This window comes from Carica papaya, chromosome 8 (assembly GCF_054855325.1).
Source record: "Carica papaya isolate Zhongbai chromosome 8, ASM5485532v1, whole genome shotgun sequence".
Lineage (NCBI taxonomy): Eukaryota > Viridiplantae > Streptophyta > Magnoliopsida > Brassicales > Caricaceae > Carica > Carica papaya.
In genome coordinates, this window is record NC_142316.1 from 32,078,561 (window position 1) to 32,097,286 (window position 18,726).

At 35.2% G+C, this 18,726-nt stretch overlaps 3 protein-coding genes across 6 annotated transcripts; 2 read left to right on the forward strand and 1 right to left on the reverse strand.

Annotated features, from left to right (window-relative positions):
- Window positions 1-378: 378 nt before the first annotated feature.
- On the forward strand, window positions 379-13,460 carry LOC110822683 (Acyl-CoA N-acyltransferase with RING/FYVE/PHD-type zinc finger domain-containing protein). 4 transcript variants are annotated; one of them, XM_088208971.1, is made up of 22 exons: window positions 379-609; window positions 760-1,872; window positions 1,979-2,056; window positions 2,165-2,369; window positions 2,478-2,586; window positions 5,158-5,247; window positions 5,431-5,523; window positions 5,785-5,877; window positions 6,128-6,214; window positions 6,286-6,385; window positions 6,468-6,527; window positions 6,607-6,659; window positions 6,762-6,928; window positions 8,869-9,079; window positions 9,256-9,313; window positions 10,000-10,056; window positions 10,164-10,406; window positions 11,663-11,727; window positions 11,839-11,895; window positions 12,002-12,095; window positions 12,504-12,644; window positions 12,948-13,460. In XM_088208971.1, exons 2-22 carry the CDS (start codon window positions 808-810, stop codon window positions 13,110-13,112), a joined length of 3,291 nt encoding a protein of 1,096 aa, XP_088065097.1. In that variant the 5' UTR covers window positions 379-609; window positions 760-807; the 3' UTR covers window positions 13,113-13,460. The 4 variants fall into 4 exon arrangements, with proteins under 4 accessions (XP_088065097.1, XP_088065096.1, XP_088065099.1 ...); XM_088208970.1 differs by having other exon boundaries at window positions 777-1,872; XM_088208973.1 differs by having other exon boundaries at window positions 777-1,872; window positions 6,762-6,826.
- A 976-nt stretch (window positions 13,461-14,436) lies between these two features.
- On the forward strand, window positions 14,437-16,395 carry LOC110822682 (putative pectinesterase 14). Its single transcript, XM_022052854.2, has 5 exons — window positions 14,437-14,920; window positions 15,218-15,389; window positions 15,503-15,709; window positions 15,792-16,042; window positions 16,185-16,395. Exons 1-5 carry the CDS (start codon window positions 14,499-14,501, stop codon window positions 16,393-16,395), a joined length of 1,263 nt encoding a protein of 420 aa, XP_021908546.1. The 5' UTR covers window positions 14,437-14,498.
- On the reverse strand, window positions 16,244-18,298 carry LOC110822578 (O-methyltransferase family protein). Its single transcript, XM_022052709.2, has 4 exons — window positions 17,918-18,298; window positions 17,472-17,808; window positions 17,292-17,356; window positions 16,244-16,743 (listed from the first exon to the last, which is right to left on the reverse strand). The coding sequence occupies exons 1-4, from the start codon at window positions 18,296-18,298 to the stop codon at window positions 16,444-16,446; spliced, it is 1,083 nt and encodes a 360-aa protein (XP_021908401.2). The 3' UTR covers window positions 16,244-16,443.
- Between the last annotated feature and the right edge of the window lie 428 nt (window positions 18,299-18,726).

Sequence of the window (18,726 nt, forward strand, 5' to 3'; positions counted from 1 at the left end):
ATATTAGTTACATTTTTATTCATATTTAATATAATTCAAATTTAAATAAATGCTCGATTATAAATAATTTGAATATGAATTTTTATAATTCTATTTGAGTGAGAATTTTTGTTATTATATCATTAATTAACGGGTTTTATGTTACAATTATTCGAATCTTAATTTAAAATAGAATTATAAATTTTAATTCTTAATTAAAATAAAAATTTATATATCTTACTATTTATTCAACTGGGCTTTCCATACGGCCCTCTCAAACCCAAAGTCGGCCCATTTGTCTTCCCTACACTTAATTTACGGATAAAGCGAAAGTGAGACAGGGGCAGTTTGGTATTTTCAACAATAATTATTTATTTACGGATTCTACCATTTCCATTCCGATTAGCCATCCCCGCTGTCTCTATCCTTCCCCTTCGCTACTACTGGTCAGTTTCACCTCCAGCACTACCAAAATCACTTCCTCAAACATTTGATTCTCACTTCACAGCACCGCCGCCAATCCCCCAATCCAAACCCTAGTTTCGCCTACATCGATCCATGTCACTCACACTTCTTCACTTGTTTATGTTCAGTTGCGTTCGATTGCACATGCGACTTTTCTGAGTTTAGGTAAGTTATCTGCTACTCAATTTTCGTTTTGAGCCCTGGAAAGCTTTGCTCTGTCTCAGTTGTTTTCAGATTTTGTGATATCAGATTGGATTTTTTTTTCTCTAATGAGTTTTTTTTTTTTTTACTGATACGTGTGATGTACTTAACAAGAAAAAAAACTTATGCAGCTATTTTTCTTTTCATCGATTTGTGGGAGAGATGAAGCGAGATTTAGATTCTGCGTCGAATGCCGAGTATCAACTCGTTGGTTCTCTCAGTTCAACTCCGGCGGTCTCGCCTCAGCCTCAAACTCAGGTGAGTTCTTGTGGAGAAGTTGATGAGACAACCAGTTGTAAGAGAATCAAATCTACTCAAGTAAATGGTTTCATTGTTTACACTAGAATAAAGAAGTCTAGGTTTAATGAGCGTGATAAATTTGTTGGAAAAATGGATAGTAAGAGTCTATACTTGGAGGAGCAAAAACTTGACTCTACGAGCTCTTCTGTTGACGAGAACCGAAAGCTGCCAGTGATTGTAACTAAAACTAAAGATGATATGGATATGGAAAATGTAAAGGATAGCAATCTAACGGTAGAAAAGGTAACTGAAGAGCCTTTAGTTGAAGAGAGCACAGCTGTAAGAAATGTAAATGGAAAGAAAGTTATGGTTGAAACTGTAGCCGGAGATAGACATAAAGGTTTGGAAACTAAGACCGAAAAGAGTTCCATGGCAAGAAGCTTAATTGAAGAAGGGCCGTTGATTGAAGTTGTAATTGGAGAGAGTGATGTAGTAGAAATGGCAACTGAGGAGATCCCTGTAGAACCTTTGATTAAAGAGAGCGCAGTTGGTTTTGACTCCCAGGGGATTGAAAATCTTATTGAGGATGAACTCTATTGCAAATTGGATATGTCCATGTGGATACAGGAGCCGATTAGTGAGCCAGCGGAACCACTGACCAAGAAAGGAGGCAATTGGGTTAGCCCAGTAAGAAATGATATCCCGGCAAGGAGCTTAAGGAGGTTTACTAGGTCTGCCTTGAAACTGAAAGAGGTGGAACCCGTGGGGTGTCTGGACTCTGGACAACAAGATATAGAGAATGAAATAACTCCAAATTTAGATGAAGAAGTAACAGTAGAAGGAAATTCTTTGAAAGCTCCATTGAAGAATCTAGAATTGAAAATGTCAAAAAAGATTGTACTGAACAAAAGACCATTGACAGTTAAGGAGCTTTTTGATACCGGTTTGCTTGATGGTGTCTCAGTAGTTTACATGGGCAGCATTAAGGTTTGGTCTTCCCCTTCTATTTGTTTGCTTATAATTCCTTCTCTGATTGCTTGTTATTGGTGCTTAAATTTACTCCTAAGTGAAGCTATATATGGAAATATATTAGTCTCAAGCATTTGGTCTCCGGGGCATCATTAAAGATGGTGGCATCTTGTGCTCATGTTCAGTGTGCAATGGATGCAGAGTACGTGTATTTTCTGTCGATCATTGTTTAGAATGCTGAGTAGTATGATAATTTGAAGAATGACCATTGAATTTTTTTCCCTCTCTTACCTATTTTCATGCAATGAAGATTATCCCACCTTCCAAATTTGAGATTCATGCTTGTAAACAATATAGAAGGGCTGCACAGTATATTTGCTTTGAGAATGGTAAGAGCCTGTTGGAAGTGTTAAAAGCCTGTAGGAGTATTCCTCTGCATGCACTGGAAACAACAATCAAGAGTACCATCAGTGCTGCACCCGAAGAAAGATCTTTCACTTGTAAAAGATGCAAAGGCAAGTTCATTCTCCTATTATACATTCCAATTCCATTAGGCAGTCTGGACTTTTACCAATTATATTAACTTATTTGCATTATTTTATTTGATGTGTAATTGTTCTCAGGATTGTTCCCTATAAATTGTCTTGGCCAAGTAGGGCCTCTGTGCAATTCATGCTCAGAAACAATCAAATCTCAAGTCAACCCTACTTCTACAAATGGACTAAGAGTTAGGTATGTTTTCTTGAGAAGCTGCCTACCCCAGCTTTGTTGTTGGTCTCATGAATACTGGAACTTGTGGAGTTTGAGCCAATATGGTTACATCTTTTTCTCATTTAAGCTTTACTATTCAGATGTCTAATATAGGACTGATTTAGAGCCCTACCTGATCAATTTTTCATATATTAGGTAACATTTACTTCAAATATTAACGTTTATTTAATCTCCACTTTATACCCAAATATGCAAATCGAACACTTTATATTTTGGTTTGCACGATCTTAGTTGATGAAATCAATTGATAATAAGTTTACTTAAATAATTATTTTTTCAAAAGTCATAATTAAACTAAGATAGGCAGAAATAAACAATTAGGCCTTCTAGCTAACAAGGACCTAGCTGCTGAATGTCAATTGGTTGTATTAAATATGATGTGTTTGAGATTGTCAAAAGAAATATGTTAGAAAGATAAATGCTTTAAGTCCTTAGTAGTTCAAGCATATTTAGGAAAAAAACAAATTTATTTCAAAAAAAATATATTTAGGAAAAACAAATAGTTACGTGTTTAGTTCAATATGTTTGTTGTAGAAATAAAGAAAGTAACAGGAGAACGTTCAATGTGGAAGAAGAGGATATCAATAGGATTTGAGGGAGATGATTTCAGACCCTAGGTTTTTTATGTAATGGGTTCCTATTCTCACCATGGAGGATTTTGGTGATTTAATTGACTTATTAACTGATTTGTAAATATTTTTATGCATGGTTTGCTCCCTCTTGGTGCCTATGACTAATGAATTATACTTTTTATTTCGAAAAAAAATAATATATTTCAAACAATAATATAGAAGGGTAAGTAAGCAACTGAACATGTTAAGAATAAGCATTTTAAGTCAATCAAGGAAATTCAAGGGTAATCATTATATGTTTTGTTACTTAAAGCTCTTTATTGCCGCTTAGTAAGCACCATGTATATTATATTACCAAATAGGTAAACTTAAATTGGGTGCTTATAAGCACCCAATAAGCAGAGTCAAATGCCCGTGTAGTAGCTTTATTCCCAATTGCTTCTTCCAATGATTTCCTTCAAAGGGAGTAAAGTGGATCTTAGTGGAGATGTAATCTGAGTCATTTTTGAGAAAATGGTTAGTACTTAGAACTTACAGGTTAATGGGCGTCCTATTGTAAATGAGGAAAGGCATTCTTTAAACCAAGATCCAATAATTTTCCATCACTCTGTCCAACTCCTTAAGTTACACATACTGAAGGAGAAAAGCTTAATGCAGGGTTCGTTTAAATTGACCGAGGTTTGGTATTTGTTAATCTAGATAGTTTCATGCATATTCCGATTTATCATCTGGGTCTTGTCTAGTTGATTAAATAACATCAAAATTATTTGTATGATTCTCCTACTATTTCTCTTGCTGTTTGAATGCTATCACCATTATGAATACAGTTACTTTTATGCTTGTTATTTTGGATTTGTACCTGCAGCAGTTAGTTTTAAAAGCTGAATCTTATGTAGTTATTGCTATAGATTTGGATACTGTGGGAATCTAGGTAGAGAGGAGGGAGAAACTTGTTCTGCTTATCGAGGTGAAACACACAACAGACCAGTATTAAGAATGCATTATACCATTCACACTCTATATAAAAGCATTTAGTGTCTGCCAATTTGTAAGGATACATAATCGATGGGCCAATTGACTAGCTAAAAATTTCAAGATTAGCTTGTTTTGGTAGTTAATTTTAATTATGTGTCCTCCTGAAACGGTAATCTTTTAATGTATTTTTATGTACACCTATTACAGTTGGCACGATTAATGTAGTCCATTTACTACATAGTTGGGTAGAACATTTTAAAGAAGCCAATTTAATTATCAGAGTGGTTTTAGCCATTTGACATGGATTCAGTATGAGTCTATGGTGTCCCCCTAACTTTGCAGGTCTCCACTTTCTTTATTCAAATCATGTATAAATTGAGCATATTCATTTAAAGTAAGTAATTCTGAAGTTCAATAAGTGGTCCATTTTTGGCTTTTGGTCAGTATCCTTTGCTGTATTCGACTAATATGATGTAAGAATGTATAATAAGAGAGAATTCAATGTAGAAATCCAGGATCTTCATTAGCCTTTTCAATGTTCTGAACTCATTTAGGATCCGGTGTCGTTCTTGCCCTCTCCACAAGCTCAAGTCCATGAATTTTTCAGGGATATAATCTTATCTAGTTTGCAAATGAGTTGGGTGGCTCATTCTTCTCCCTAGTTCCCTTTCTTGTTCGGTGTTTTCTCCTCTATTGCCTTAGTACATCATATCCTCTCATCTTGTATTCTTTTTCTATCTTAATATAATCTTCTTCTTTTCTTTAAGGAACAAAAGAGGGCATCGACTTTAATTGTTCCATTTCTTAGCCCAATGGAAGGTGCAAGGATGCAATCCCGTTGATGTTTTTACATATAGATTTTTTATTACATTAAGAATAAAATAGTTTGTCAGTGCAGTTTACTTATAGATTTTTTAAAAAAATCATTGTAGGTAGTTTGAAACCTAAAGGCAGTTTTTTATGGTTCTCTGCATGTTTATTTCAGGTCATCTGTACAAGTTTTGACCACAGAGTCAACAAGTACTTCAACACACATTGTTTCATCAAATAAGGATCAGCAGGAGATAACACAAAAGTTGGTACCTCTATGTTGTTTATTGGTTTGTCCCTTTGATCTGTTTATATTTTTGGAACATGTTTGGGCATAATTTTTAAATATATTTTTCTTGCATATAAACAACTTTTCTCTTCTAAAGAAACAATACACATATTGGCATATGATTCAATTTTTCTTTGTGCTTCAATATGCTCTTTGCAGGGCATTAGAACCAAAGACTATTCCAAAGTTACCCAAATGTCCACCGGTTTATACATCTTCACAAAATAAAAGAGCACTGAAGATAACAAGAAAGTTGGTACCTGTACACTTTTTTCTTTCCTCTTATGGTGTGGCATGTTTGTCTCGGTTTTTTCACTTTATATTTCTTTTCAAGAAGCATATTTTCTACCCAAATCAAATGAAGAACTACAATTTTATTCCAAAATGATATTAAGATTTTATGATATGATTTATATTTCTTATAATATGTTCCACTTGGTTAAGTTGTTATTTTGTTGAAATTCCTATCATTTTCTTTGAAAAAGTAACAGTCTCTACTTTACATTGTGTCAGGTCGTCAAGACCAGGATTGACAGGAAAGACATCCCGGAGTCCCTCAGCATGTATTCCTTTACGAAATAAGATTCAGTGGAAAAAAACAAAAAGGTTGCTGTCCTTTTGTTTTCCTTATGTTTTTGGTTCATTGTTAGGTCTACTACATATCTAGCTTTATCTCTAAGAAAAAATTTCTGCCTTAAGCTTTCCTTTTTCATTTATGAAAGGTTAGGTCCTCTTTGGATTTGAAATCCCCATGTAGGCTGGATGATAAAATTTGTCTTTTGCTAATATGGCTTTGACTATAGTGTTAATGAGTATGTTCTCACCTACTTTTTCTATCTACTTTTGTTCTTTTCAGGCAAAAAAAACCTGTTGTGCGAAAGTCATTCAAAAGTGCTGTGCTCGCTCCTTCACAAAATAAGATTCAATGGAGAATAACAATAAAGTTGGTATCTTTTTTGTTAATCTCAAACTGTAGTATGTCTTTTCATTCTGGCATATATTTAATCTTTTTAGTTCTTTCCTTTTATCTAGAGACCAGAGATTGCATAAGTTGGTTTTTGAGAAAGATGGATTGCCGGATGGAACTGAAGTAGCATATTATGCCCGTGGACAGGTTGTGAGATAAAGATAATGCATGGTTATTTATCTTTTTTCCCTATCTTATTTTAGTGTAAGCCAATTAGTTCTTGTGACAGAAATTGCTTGAAGGTTACAAGAAGGGGTTTGGAATATTTTGTCGCTGCTGCAATTGTGAGGTACTGTTTCTTACTTCTTAAATTTCAGAGCACCTGAGTCTTCTATGTGAATTATCAGGACCTCTCATTTATTGTTTAGGTCAGCCCTTCACAGTTTGAAGCTCATGCTGGCTGGGCATCTCGTAGGAAGCCGTAAGCTTTATGATACTTTTTGCTCTTCATAGTTCACCTTCCACGCTCGCCCTACCAAATGAAAGTGAATTTTTTCTATAAAATTTCCATGTCTGCTGGCAGGTATGCATACATTTATACATCTAATGGGGTGTCTCTCCATGAATTGGCAATATCTCTTTCAAGAGGTAGGAAGTATTCTGCCAAGGACAATGATGACTTGTGCGTTATTTGTGCCGATGGTGGGAATCTTTTGCTTTGTGATGGCTGCCCTAGAGCCTTTCACAAAGGTAAAAAACATTAATCAATTGATTTTGAAGGAGATATTTGACCTTTTCTTCCTCACTTTTTGCAAAGATTTATTTGGGCTTGGAAGGGAGATGGAGGGGTGTGGAGTGTAGTTTCAGATCCTTTTTCACGCACTTTAATAGCTTCAATTAAGCAACTTCTATGAATAATAAAATGAGTATTCACATTTTATTTTTATTTCAAAAATAATAATAAAGTGTCTTCAGGATTTTATAATAAAATGATATTATTTTTCTCTTTTAAGGCCTTATAGCCCAAATATTGGCTATTATATAAAGCTTTATCGACCATGTGTGAACAAACTGTGGAAGTTGGTTAGAACTCACTTAAAGAACTAGAAACAAAAGAAATTCTTTGTAGTTGCCCTTGCGAGCCTGTTAGAGTTCAGCTTCAGGACTTGCATTGTTTACAGTCTCATACAGCTCATTTTGTCAAACTTCTGGCTTTTGCTTGTGTGAAAAAGCAAAATTTTTGCTGAATATTTTAAATAAAAGTGCTTTTATGTTTTAAATAAAAGTGTTTTAAGTTAAAAGTTTAAGTTGATTTATTTTTTGATGAGAATAAGATGAGCTAAAAAATATGTTTTGAAGATGACTTTCTCCTAAACAGGTTAAAAGAGTGCGTTTAATGGTTATTTCTGTTAGTCTTTTCGTTCACTGAAATTGATTTTTTATTAAATTTTCTAGTAATTTATAATTTATTGTAAATTATTTAAATATATTAAAATTAAAAAAATAAATTAAATAACAAAGAGTTTGATTTAATATTTAGGTTCAATAATTTGCATATGAAACACAACTAACTGAAAATTTTAAAGATCATAATTCAATGTGAAAATTTCAAGAAGGATGATAACAATATTCCAATCTTTTTGTGATCATTATATTTATTGTTACATTTTCTTTTTGGTTGTAGCATTTGCCTTACTTTCACAATATTTTCACAACAGTTTTTATCACGTCCATATGACTTTTGCCTAATAAGCACCTTGAAAAAAAGTTATTTTCATCACTTTAAACCAGTCATTGCAGCAGCACTGCTTGACCAACTTCCAAGTAGAGGTCTTGAGAAGAACTGAAAGGTGCTTTGGGAGCAATAACAGTCTCAAAAAGAAGTTTGAATTTTGCAATAACATTTAGAAGACTGGTAGTTCTATTTTCTTCGGCTCTATTCATGAAATAGCTCTTACCTAAAATTACTCTATGCTATGCATTGACAATGGAGAGGTTGTGTAGTCCTTCGAATTAGTGTTTGAAACAACGTCTAGCTGCAAAACCAAAAGATAATTTGAGTTTCTGGTAATCTTTTCAATATTGATTAAGTGCGTCCTGTATATTTGCCTCCAGACAATCAAAACCATTGCTTTTTAGGGCGTTTTGTTTAGGCAATAGATCTGTGATGTTTCTTACTTTCACTGCACCTCAAGTTGTTTTGATTTTGTAAGTGCATAGTTTTTGAGTCAATTGAAATTTGATATTGTTGTGACTGCAATTGGAAACTGTTGTTTTCTGTGAAATTCAAAGACTGGGTTGCTTATCGTGTGCAAACAATTTCAATAGCCTACTTATTTAGTTTCGGCTTCTCACTCTTAGCAGATGAGTGATGGCTTTGAATAGAATGCCAATCTGATTGACTTCTATTATTTATCTTGTTCTCCCTCTGTATTTAAAAAATTTACTGCCTAACATATCCGTGTAGGATTACTTTTATTACAAAATTTCAGATTTCAGTTTGTCTTGCGGTTTAGTTTTCTCCTTTTGTTTATCTTCACTATGTATTTTCTCAATTAACATTTTGACATTCAGAGTTATTTTTTACTTGCTTCATTCTATGCTAATTATCCTCATCAATCTTATCATTAACTGTTCATTTCTGTCGGTAATTAGCTTTAATAGATAGTCAACTTTCTTGTCCATCTTAGAATGCGCTCATCTACCAAGTATTCCTCGTGGTGACTGGTATTGTAAATATTGCCTGAACAAGTTTGAAAGAGAAAAGTTTGTAGGATACAATGCCAATGCTCTTGCAGCTGGACGAGTTTTAGGAGTTGATCCTATTGAACAAATTAGTAGGAGATGCATTCGTATCATCAAAAACTTTGACACAGAACTCAGTGGATGTGCATTATGCAGGTAAGTGGTCCAATTCCACCAAAAGTTATGATCTTACCTTTAATATAAAGTTTGAGATTTGAATGACCAGCTTTATGATATTTCTTTTTTTTTTAAATGAAAAAAAATCATTGTTTATGATATTTCTTAATGCCTTTGCTGTTCTACAAGTCTTCTTAAAATCATTGTTTCTTCAGGGCTTCTGATTTTAGCAGATCAGGATTTGGTCCCCGCACTGTAATTATATGTGACCAGGTATTCTTTAGATCTGTATGGCCTATTTGGTTCAATTTCCATTATATTCCTAGCTAATTTCTTTTTTTAACTTTCATAGTAGTTGTGATATGTACAATTTCAACATGATTGTTTATGTCCTAGCTACTTTCATCCCTTCCATTGAAATCCTTGGTGCTAGAAATGTAATTCCCACTTAGGAATTCAAGCAGAGAGTGAGGAGAGACAAAAACATCTTGTTGTGACTCTATGCAATAAGATGATAATGAAATTACAGGAATCACCTGGAAATATCATGAGAATTGAACTAAATGGGAGGCTAAGCCTACTGTATCTCATTTCATCTCCATCCTAGGTGACCTAGCCCCTGCCCAAGACAACCTGATGTACAAAAGAACCATCTGCGAAAAACTCTAGCCCCACGAAGCCACTGCGAAAGAAGGTGATTAACATTATCAGCATTGGCTATCAAGGACCCTTTTTCCAGTTATTTGGAGGGGGAATAGAAGAACTCTTGATGGTGTAGAAAGGTTGTCTATCAAGGATTAGAACTCTTGAAGGAGTTCTTAGAATCCATCTGATCTTGAATAATACAAGTATCCCTATACATTGGTGTTACGCCTTTTGACTTAATATAATATTTTTTTTTCTGTAGAGACAAATTAAGTTGCTCAATTGAGTTCATTTGTTTTTCTCATTTGCAACAGTGTGAGAAAGAATATCATATTGGCTGTTTAAGGAGTCATAAAATGGCAGACTTGAAGGTGTGTTAATGATTTTTATGGTATTTTCTACAAAATTTATTTTTGTATAAAGAACTCTAGGTTTTGGTTTTGTTTCTGGATAAATGCTGATGCTAATTGTTTGACAGGCATTGCCTGAAGGGAAATGGTTTTGTTGCATGGACTGCACAAGAATCCATTCAACATTGCAGAAGTTGCAAGTTTCTGGAGCTGAGAAACTCCCAGATTCTGTTTTGGAAGTCATAAGGAAGAAATATGGGGAAAATTCTGATGCAGAGCTTGATGTTGACGTTAGATGGAGACTTCTTAGTGGCAAGTTTGCTTCTTCCGAAACTAGGTCACTACTTTCTCAAGCGCTTGCTATCTTCCATGTAAGTACTGGGGTTGTTGTAGATGCTTCCTTCTTTTGGTAATTGATGATTGCAAGTGATGATTATGGTAATAAGACATGTAACTTGATCAGTTGTGAATATTCTTTTCCCTGACTTAAGATTTGATTTGTTCGAACATCAATTCAAGGTGCTCCTTTTCCTCTCTTTAACTTGGGATGGGTACATCTTAGACAATGGAGATGAAGATGTTCCCTAATTTGAAAATGGGAACTGAATGTTTCAATGATTACTTAAGGTGGACAATGTTATGGCTCCATGAAAACTTTTGAACAACTCAGTCACAATGCAATCAGAAAAAGAAGAGGCTAAGCTTCACATCCTTAAAATGGTTGACCGCTAAACAATGTGTACACTTGATGAACTGATACAGTTTGAGCAGTAACAAGGTTATCTGATTAAACCTGTGCAGAAAGAAGAGATTGACCACTCACACAAATTTTATAATCCCACTCTTTCATGTTTTAGAATGAACTTTTAACTGTTCCATGCAAATCTCTTGCATGCTTCCATGGTGACTATTTTAAAAATATGTCAGCTTTGATTTTCAGAGGGAGCAGGTGAGAAGTTTCTTTCTGCATTTGCATTGCCGCAGAAAGAGATATTGTCTGTGTTAAAGGAAACTAACCTTCAGCTGTCACCATTTGAATGCTGCTAACTTTAGTTTCCCTAGTCCCTGCTGTTAGGAGGGTTGTAAGGTTCTCTTGTTTTTGATATTTAGAACTTAATAGATGTGCTACTCCTGATTGTAATACTAATTGAGGCTATGAGTAGCGACCTGTAAGCAGCAAATATTGGTGACTTGTTGAGACTAATTTTTATATGGCTAGAGAGCCACTTTTTTTGCTACATTGTGGGTTAGCCCACGGCCATTTTCCTACTATTTGCATCTCTAACCTACATTGCAATTGGGATGTTTTCATTTCTACGAGTTAGTTTCTTGTTTTGTTTGCTTTATCTTACTTTTTTAACTCGTGGGGGGTCTCCTTTAATTTATTCTTCTCTCAGTTTTTTGTTAATAATATTTCTTTTTCTATAAAAAAAAAACTAATTTGTGTATGGTTAAAACCTCTACAATTGGTAACCAAGTGTTTTGGTTTATTGCGAAAGGTGAAATCTTTTTTCAAGTTGTTAGAGTATATCTTGCAGATAGATTCCTTCTCAAAACCTAACTATTCATGAATGTCATTTTCTTCTCTTGGAAAAAGTAATTTTCTGTGTTTGTATCCATATTTCAGGATTGCTTTGATCCTATTGTTGACTCAGTGACTGGGCACAACCTTATACCTTGCATGGTTTATGGGTAAGCATTAAATTTTCTTTTATTTGATATGTGCTGTTATTTTTCTGTACCTGCAAATGATGTCTGTGCTTTTCCCTGTGAACTTACATGTGTTGCTCACATGACCCGCAGAAAGAATATCAAGGGCCAAGATTATGGAGGGATGTACTGTGCAGTTTTGACCATCAAGTAAGAAAAGACTTATATTCAACAGAGATAATTCCAAACTTTTTGTAGCTAGAAGGCGTATTTCATTTTAAAAGTGGTTGAAAAAAGTCTCTTGTTGATTTTACAGCTCGTCAGTTGTGTCCGCTGGAGTGCTTCGGGTGTTTGGAAGAGAGATCGCTGAACTTCCTCTAGTGGCAACGAGAATGGGTAACCATGGAAAGGTGAGGTTTTTTTTCTTTTTCTTCAGTAAAGATTGGGATTGTAGGCCACCTACTTCCCATGTTTTCAAAATTATTTTTATTGTTGATATGTTACAATGCTACTCTGCCCTTAAGTTAGTTGATCCTTAAGCATCATGAATTCAAGTTTTTGGTAAATTTGAAGATGCAGATAGCATATCCACGTACATTTGTGTATGGTAGGAGGCGATGGCTGGGGAGGGTCCTCTTGTCTTTCTGTTGTTAGTGTCAGTTTCCTTTTATTCATTTTTTGTATGCTTAGAGTTTGCTGAAATAGAATGAACCTTTCCTATCTCGAATCCAGAGAGTTTGTTATTTAAACACCATCACAATGTCTGTTCTCATCCCTCACATTATTACTGAAGTTTACTCTCTTTTTTATGGTGACAGGGCTACTTTCAGCTGTTATTCTCCTGCATTGAGAAGCTGCTTTCGTTCTTGAATGTCGAGAGCATTGTGCTTCCAGCAGCTGAGGAAGCAGAACCCCTATGGATAAACAAATTTGGTTTCAAGAAGATACAGCCAGACCAGGTAACACATTATTCTTGCCAAAGAATTTGATTCTGTCCAATTATTTCAAGATTTTCAACTTACTATGAATGTCCCTCCATGCACAAGTCTGTCGGACTGAAAACACTGTAATTGCAGCAGTTAGGATTCTAAGACTAGGCTTTTGATTACAATTTAAATAATTCATTTTGACCAATTATTCAAAAGTTAAAAATATGTGGGAAGAACTAACTAAACATTTATGGTTCTTACTTGTAAACCTGATATTACAGTTTATTTGATTTCCATGTAACCTAAACTTTCCATTGACCCTCTTTGGTTCAGCTTAATCAATACAGAAAGGACTGCTGCCAGATGATGAGATTTAAAGGGGCATCAATGCTGCAGAAAGCAGTTCCTCCATGTCGAATTATTTCTAGGAATACAGGGTCTGTAGAACCTGTTATCCAATCGGAATCTACAGAATCCTGTGCCAAAGAAACCTTATGACAAAAAGGTTGAACGAACAAGCCAATTTTCAGAAGTGCCATATCATTTCATTCTATCTTTCAGTCTCTTGTATGAAAAGAAAACTCAACCCCTTCCCTCTCCCCAGAAAAGAAAATTAATATATGGGCATGGACAGGATATACGAGTTCTCATTTTTTTAAGTCTGAAGTGAAATGAGTTCTTTGCAGAGAGCGGTTCGTTCAGATTTTACTGGTTAGCTCAACTTGATATTTCTCTGTTCCAAGACTACCAGTAAGTCAAGGTAATTGACCTTTGATTATGAGGTGGTGTTGGATGTGTACTGAGTACCGGTGCTAATTGTAATATATAAAAATACAATTCTCTCTCTCTCTCTAGGAAAAAAAATTATTACAAATGTATTCTCTATTGTATTTTGTCAAGTTTACTTCAAAAAAAATTTTAAAATGTGGACATAAATATTAGAAAGATTGTTAGTTCTGGTAAGGGTTAATAGTTACTAATTAAATGGTATTTCGTAATAAGATAAAACAAGATATTGTTTCTATAGTTGTAGTCAAATAAAAAATTAGTTTTTGCAAATTAGAAAGAAATTTTTTATATTATCAAGAAATTTCGTATAAAGATTCGTTATGTGAAGTCACTTCCAGCTTAATACTACTGGGAGCAGTTGCTTTGCTTTCCATCTTAACAAGTGGGTAATCCCCTTTTATCAAAACCAATACAAAACACCATGTAATGGAAGCACCAATAATTTGAAATAACGTGTGCTTGAAGAAATCTTAAAAAGCACATGCAGTTTAGTTTAGCTTAGCACCTGGCTTAGGTTAGGTGGTTTCTGGTTTTATTAGACGACTAGACCAAGCAACACTCACCGGCCAAAGAAAGATATGATCAGAGCAACGGATTGGAATTGTCTCCTCCAGCACATTGCCTATTTGACTGACTCTATTGGTATTATTCAGCACAATAAAATTTATATAGTAAAAATTTTACGTGAATATACAACTAAATATAGTCTTTAATCTTTGAGAAAAAGAAAGTAAACACTCACCAACTGTTATGCTTCTATCATTTCGAAAAGGATAATCACAACCCAACAGAGTTTCCCAAGGTTAGCGTGTATATCTTCCAACCTTTCTACGTTCTATGCTCCCCTCCCCATTCTCTCCAATTAATTTAATTTTTTAGTCTATCTTTCTACTTTCTAAAACTGTAAGCAGTAATCATCAACACATTAATGCCCGTACATTTCTTACCCCCCACGCCAATCATCATCAACCCCCTCTCTCTACAAAATATAAACAATGCCCTCCTCAACCCCCCCCCCCCCCCTCCCTCTCTCCCTCCTCCCACCTAGAACTCTTTGTTCTCTCGTTACTCACAAAATTCCCTAAACAAAACACCATGAGAACCAAAACAAATTCCTCTTGGCTTTTTGCCTTTGCCATTGCACTCCTCTCAATCATATTAGCTCTATATTCCGTCCTTCCTTCCTCCATGACCAACATTGTTGTTAACACTACTTCTCATAATACCCTGGACTTGTCTGTTATTAGAAGTGTTGCAAGACAAGGCGGCATGGAAGATTTCTTATCTCTTTTAATGAAGATTATGTTGAGAAAGCACCATACTAGAATGCAGTATAAGATTGAATGTGATGGAAGAAAGTGGAGCTCTAGCCTTATGTCTCAGTACAACGTGTCACTTGTTTTAACAGTTGGGTTAAACGGGTGTGCAAATTTTACTAGTGTCCAGAAGGCAGTAGATGTTGTTCTGGATTTTACTCCACTCAAGACTTTGATTCTAATCGATTCTGGTACTTACAGGTAATTCATTATCTCGTCAAAACTTTCTCAAAATTTGATACTTTAATAATGTTTTTGTTAAATAACATTAATTTTATTAAGACTTAAACTGATAAAAATGAATATAATAAATTATCATAATTTAACATATCTATTTGTACTCAAATTTGTTAAATGAAAAGATTAAGGTAAATATAAACTTTGTAAATTAAATTTGAGTTAATAAATATAGCATTACATTTGAAAATTCGAGCCCATATCTATAGAGCCTCATTATTTAATTTATTTATTTTTAAATATATATACATATGGTGTCAGGGAGAAGGTAACAGTTCATGCTACCAAGACAAACATAATCTTTCAAGGTCAAGGCTACTCAAACACAGCTATATCGTGGAATGACACTGCAAATTCCACTGGAGGAACAACCAATAGTGCTTCAGTTTCTATCTTTGCTCCAAATTTTACCGCTTATAATATCAGCTTCGAGGTATAAATCATAAAGAACCAGAATTTCTTATTGGGTAATTTTTAAATTAAATTATTTATTTGTTATAAAATTATATTAATCTTTTTACTTTGTGGTGTGTTGTTATTGATAAGAACACAGCTCCAGAGCCAGACCCGGGCGAAATTGGGGGTCAAGCAGTGGCACTTAGAATAGGAGGTGATCAAGCTGCATTTTATGGATGTGGGTTTTTTGGTGCTCAAGACACCCTTCATGATGATAAAGGAAGACACTATTTCAAAGAATGTTTTATTCAAGGATCAATTGATTTCATCTTTGGAAATGGTAGATCATTATATGAGGTATTAATTTAAATCAATATGTATGTATAATTAGTTTTTTCCCAAATAAGTATAGGAAGATTTTTGTTGTTATGATTGGTAGGATTGCACCATTGAGTCAATAGCAAAAGAAGGATTTGGTGGGGTTAGTGGGTGCATCACGGCTCAGGCCAGAGAGTCAATGAGCGAGGAAACAGGCTTCTCCTTTGTGAGTTGTGCGATTAGTGGATGTGGGCAGGTCTGGCTCGGACGAGCTTGGGGAGCTTATGCCACTGTCGTCTTCTCGAAAACATATATGTCTTCGACTGTTTCTCCGGATGGATGGAACGACTGGACAGATCCCATGAGAGACCAGTCCGTTCTTCTTCTTCTTCTTCTTCTTTCAATATACTTTGTTCTTTCTTTATATTTACGTAAATTATTTGGTTGGTCTAGCCCAGACGGTTCTCTCAAAAGGTTGTCGGTTGCTTAATAATTGATTAATGTTGGATTACAGGACAGTATACTTCGGAGAATATGAATGCTTTGGAGCTGGAGCAGACCATAAACATAGAGTTTCATATGGAAAACAACTTCTGCAAAATGAAGCAGCTCCATTCATGGATGTTTCATACATTGATGGGAATCAGTGGCTCCTTCATCAAAACATTACTCTCTCTACTTCTCCTCACCATTATGATCAAGATAATGTTGTACCCAACATGTAAACACTTAAAAAACATAATTGTAGTTAATATATATATATATATATATTACTACTTATGGAATTCTAAAAGAGTGTAGAAATAATCGAAAGAAAAAGTTTGAAAGCCAGAGAAGCCAACGGAGAGACCCAGTTTCCTGAACTCATCTTCTGTACGGTGCTTACCCTTAGCCCTGTAGATTGTCATTACAAATATGTCTCCTTCTAGTAGCGCCCGAGTCCGGTGGCTCGAGTCGGACTCCGCCGGCAGCACCGGCTCGCACGCTATCAATTTTCCCCCGGCCGGCAAAGCCTTGTAGCAATTCTCCATTATCAACTTGCATTCTTCGTCTGTCCATGTCGTCAAAACCCACTGTCCCACACACAAATATATATTTATATGATCAAAATAATTTAATAATATCAGTTACTATATATTATTAAACTAATATAAAATATTATCAGAAAATATGATGCTTGTATTTTAAGACATTTCCAATTCTTGAAAAACACTTGTCAAAAGTAAAGCGTGAAAAGATTCGTTTGGTTTGGCAAGATTAAGAATCGTGGATGGAGGCGTTTTGTTCCGACGTCATCATATATATACATATATATATATATATAAAAACATGGCTTTGGAAGGCTCTTATTTTTTAATATATAAATATTAAATATATGATGCGAATCGAACTGATCTGACTCATAGGTCCACCAAAATCCACTTCTGACAAGCTTGTCACCTCCACGTAAATTAAAGTGGACCGGACAACCACCATTTAATTTATATATATATTTATACAGATATATATATCTATATACGACTCATACATTAAATGTAATGTACTGATTATGTAAGTCTTTTTTTTTTTTTTTTCTATAAAAACATGAAAAAAGAGAGAATTTAGAAATAATTAAACGCACCTTCATGAAGATAGCATCACCAGCAGGGATTGACTGAAACATGTCACCACCCACATGCTTCACTCCTGCACCAATACCACACACACACATATATATATGTATAATTTTATATACAACATTAAATGTGTTTGAACAATTATGATATTTCTACTTAATAATAATAAAATGAGAGTATCTCACCGGGGATGTTTGGTGCTTTTGCGACGACCTCCGGGAGGTCAAAGTTGATTCCTTCACGTACATTGGGATGTTTCTGTAAGATCATCCGTAGACAATCCCCTGCACTCCCACCCACATCCACCAATCTCTCTACACCCTCAAATCCATCGTAACCGTCCAACACAGCCTTCATGAACGGCACCGATACTCCCGACATCGCTTTCAACATCAGCCCGTTCATCCCCGGCTCCTTCCCGTACTGCACGTACGCAGCCTCTCCATTGGCCTTAACGAACGGCTCCGATCTCGGGTCAACCACCGCTTCGTGCACCAGCGGCCACGCTCTCATCAATGCATCCTTCATTCATTTCACCACATTTTTTAATATCTAAACGACATCGTTTCATCCAGTTCATGGACGACGTTCCCGGATCTGTCTAATCGAGAGTAAAGGAGGAAGAAATAACCTGGTGGTGTTGCAGAACGTAAGCGCCATAAGAGAGGCCGTCGGGGCCGGTGACGAGGGTTTTGCCTATATCAGTAAGGGAGTATTTTCGCTGGGAGCCGTCGGGGGTGATGAGGTGCTCGGCAAATACACCGTAGCTGGTGAGCATGCGGAGGATGCGCTGGAGGTTTTCTGGATCAGCATGGTCGGAGGATGAGGACGGGAGGGCACGTGCGAGGATGTCGGAGGCGGAGAGAGGGGTGTTGGCGCCATCTTGCCAGATTGCATCAGCAGCGTTGAGCCGCACGATTGCGTTGAGCGACATGGGGACGCTGATCATGTTGGCGAGTTCCATGATTCGGAGTCTGGCTTGGTTCGTGCTCTCTCTGCCGTCATCTGCCATGGTTGTTTTGTTTTGGTTAGTCTGTAAGTGGGGAAAGGAAATGGTGGGTTAGAATTAAATAGAAGCAGGAAACTAGTTGTTTTACCAGGGGACTGTTTGTTTGTTCCTTATAAGATATATTTTTTTTTTTTGTCTTTAGATTTTTCTTAAAATTACAAAAAAATTATTTATAATAAAATTAAAGTGAAAAAAGGTGCAATTATATTATTTATAATAGTGTGTTTTATATATATATATATATATATATGTTTTTTCACGAAATAATAAAACCGTTCTTATTTATTTCGGATCACGTGAAATTCTCATTATATTTTATTTTTAATTATTACATATGCTTTTTGATGTAAATATATATATATATATTTAAAATTTAATGGAAATTATTTTTATTTAATAATCAAACCTTTTCTCTTTCTTGTTAATTTTCA

What these genes read in the sequence shown, in the direction of transcription:
- LOC110822683 (XM_088208971.1), top strand. Translation starts at nt 808, where the DNA reads ATGAAGCGAGATTTAGATTCTGCGTCGAATGCCGAGTATCAACTCGTT. An exon ending in CCCTAGAGCCTTTCACAAAG is followed by an intron (nt 6,929 to 8,868) that starts GTAAAAAACATT and finishes TGTCCATCTTAG; the next exon opens with AATGCGCTCATCTACCAAGT. An exon ending in AGAAGATACAGCCAGACCAG is followed by an intron (nt 12,645 to 12,947) that starts GTAACACATTAT and finishes TCTTTGGTTCAG; the next exon opens with CTTAATCAATACAGAAAGGA.
- LOC110822682 (XM_022052854.2), top strand. Translation starts at nt 14,499, where the DNA reads ATGAGAACCAAAACAAATTCCTCTTGGCTTTTTGCCTTTGCCATTGCA. An exon ending in ATCGATTCTGGTACTTACAG is followed by an intron (nt 14,921 to 15,217) that starts GTAATTCATTAT and finishes ATATGGTGTCAG; the next exon opens with GGAGAAGGTAACAGTTCATG. An exon ending in CTTATAATATCAGCTTCGAG is followed by an intron (nt 15,390 to 15,502) that starts GTATAAATCATA and finishes GTTATTGATAAG; the next exon opens with AACACAGCTCCAGAGCCAGA.
- LOC110822578 (XM_022052709.2), bottom strand. Translation starts at nt 18,298, where the DNA reads ATGGCAGATGACGGCAGAGAGAGCACGAACCAAGCCAGACTCCGAATC. An exon ending in ACGTTCTGCAACACCACCAG is followed by an intron (nt 17,809 to 17,917) that starts GTTATTTCTTCC and finishes AAATGAATGAAG; the next exon opens with GATGCATTGATGAGAGCGTG. An exon ending in GTGATGCTATCTTCATGAAG is followed by an intron (nt 16,744 to 17,291) that starts GTGCGTTTAATT and finishes TGTGTGGGACAG; the next exon opens with TGGGTTTTGACGACATGGAC.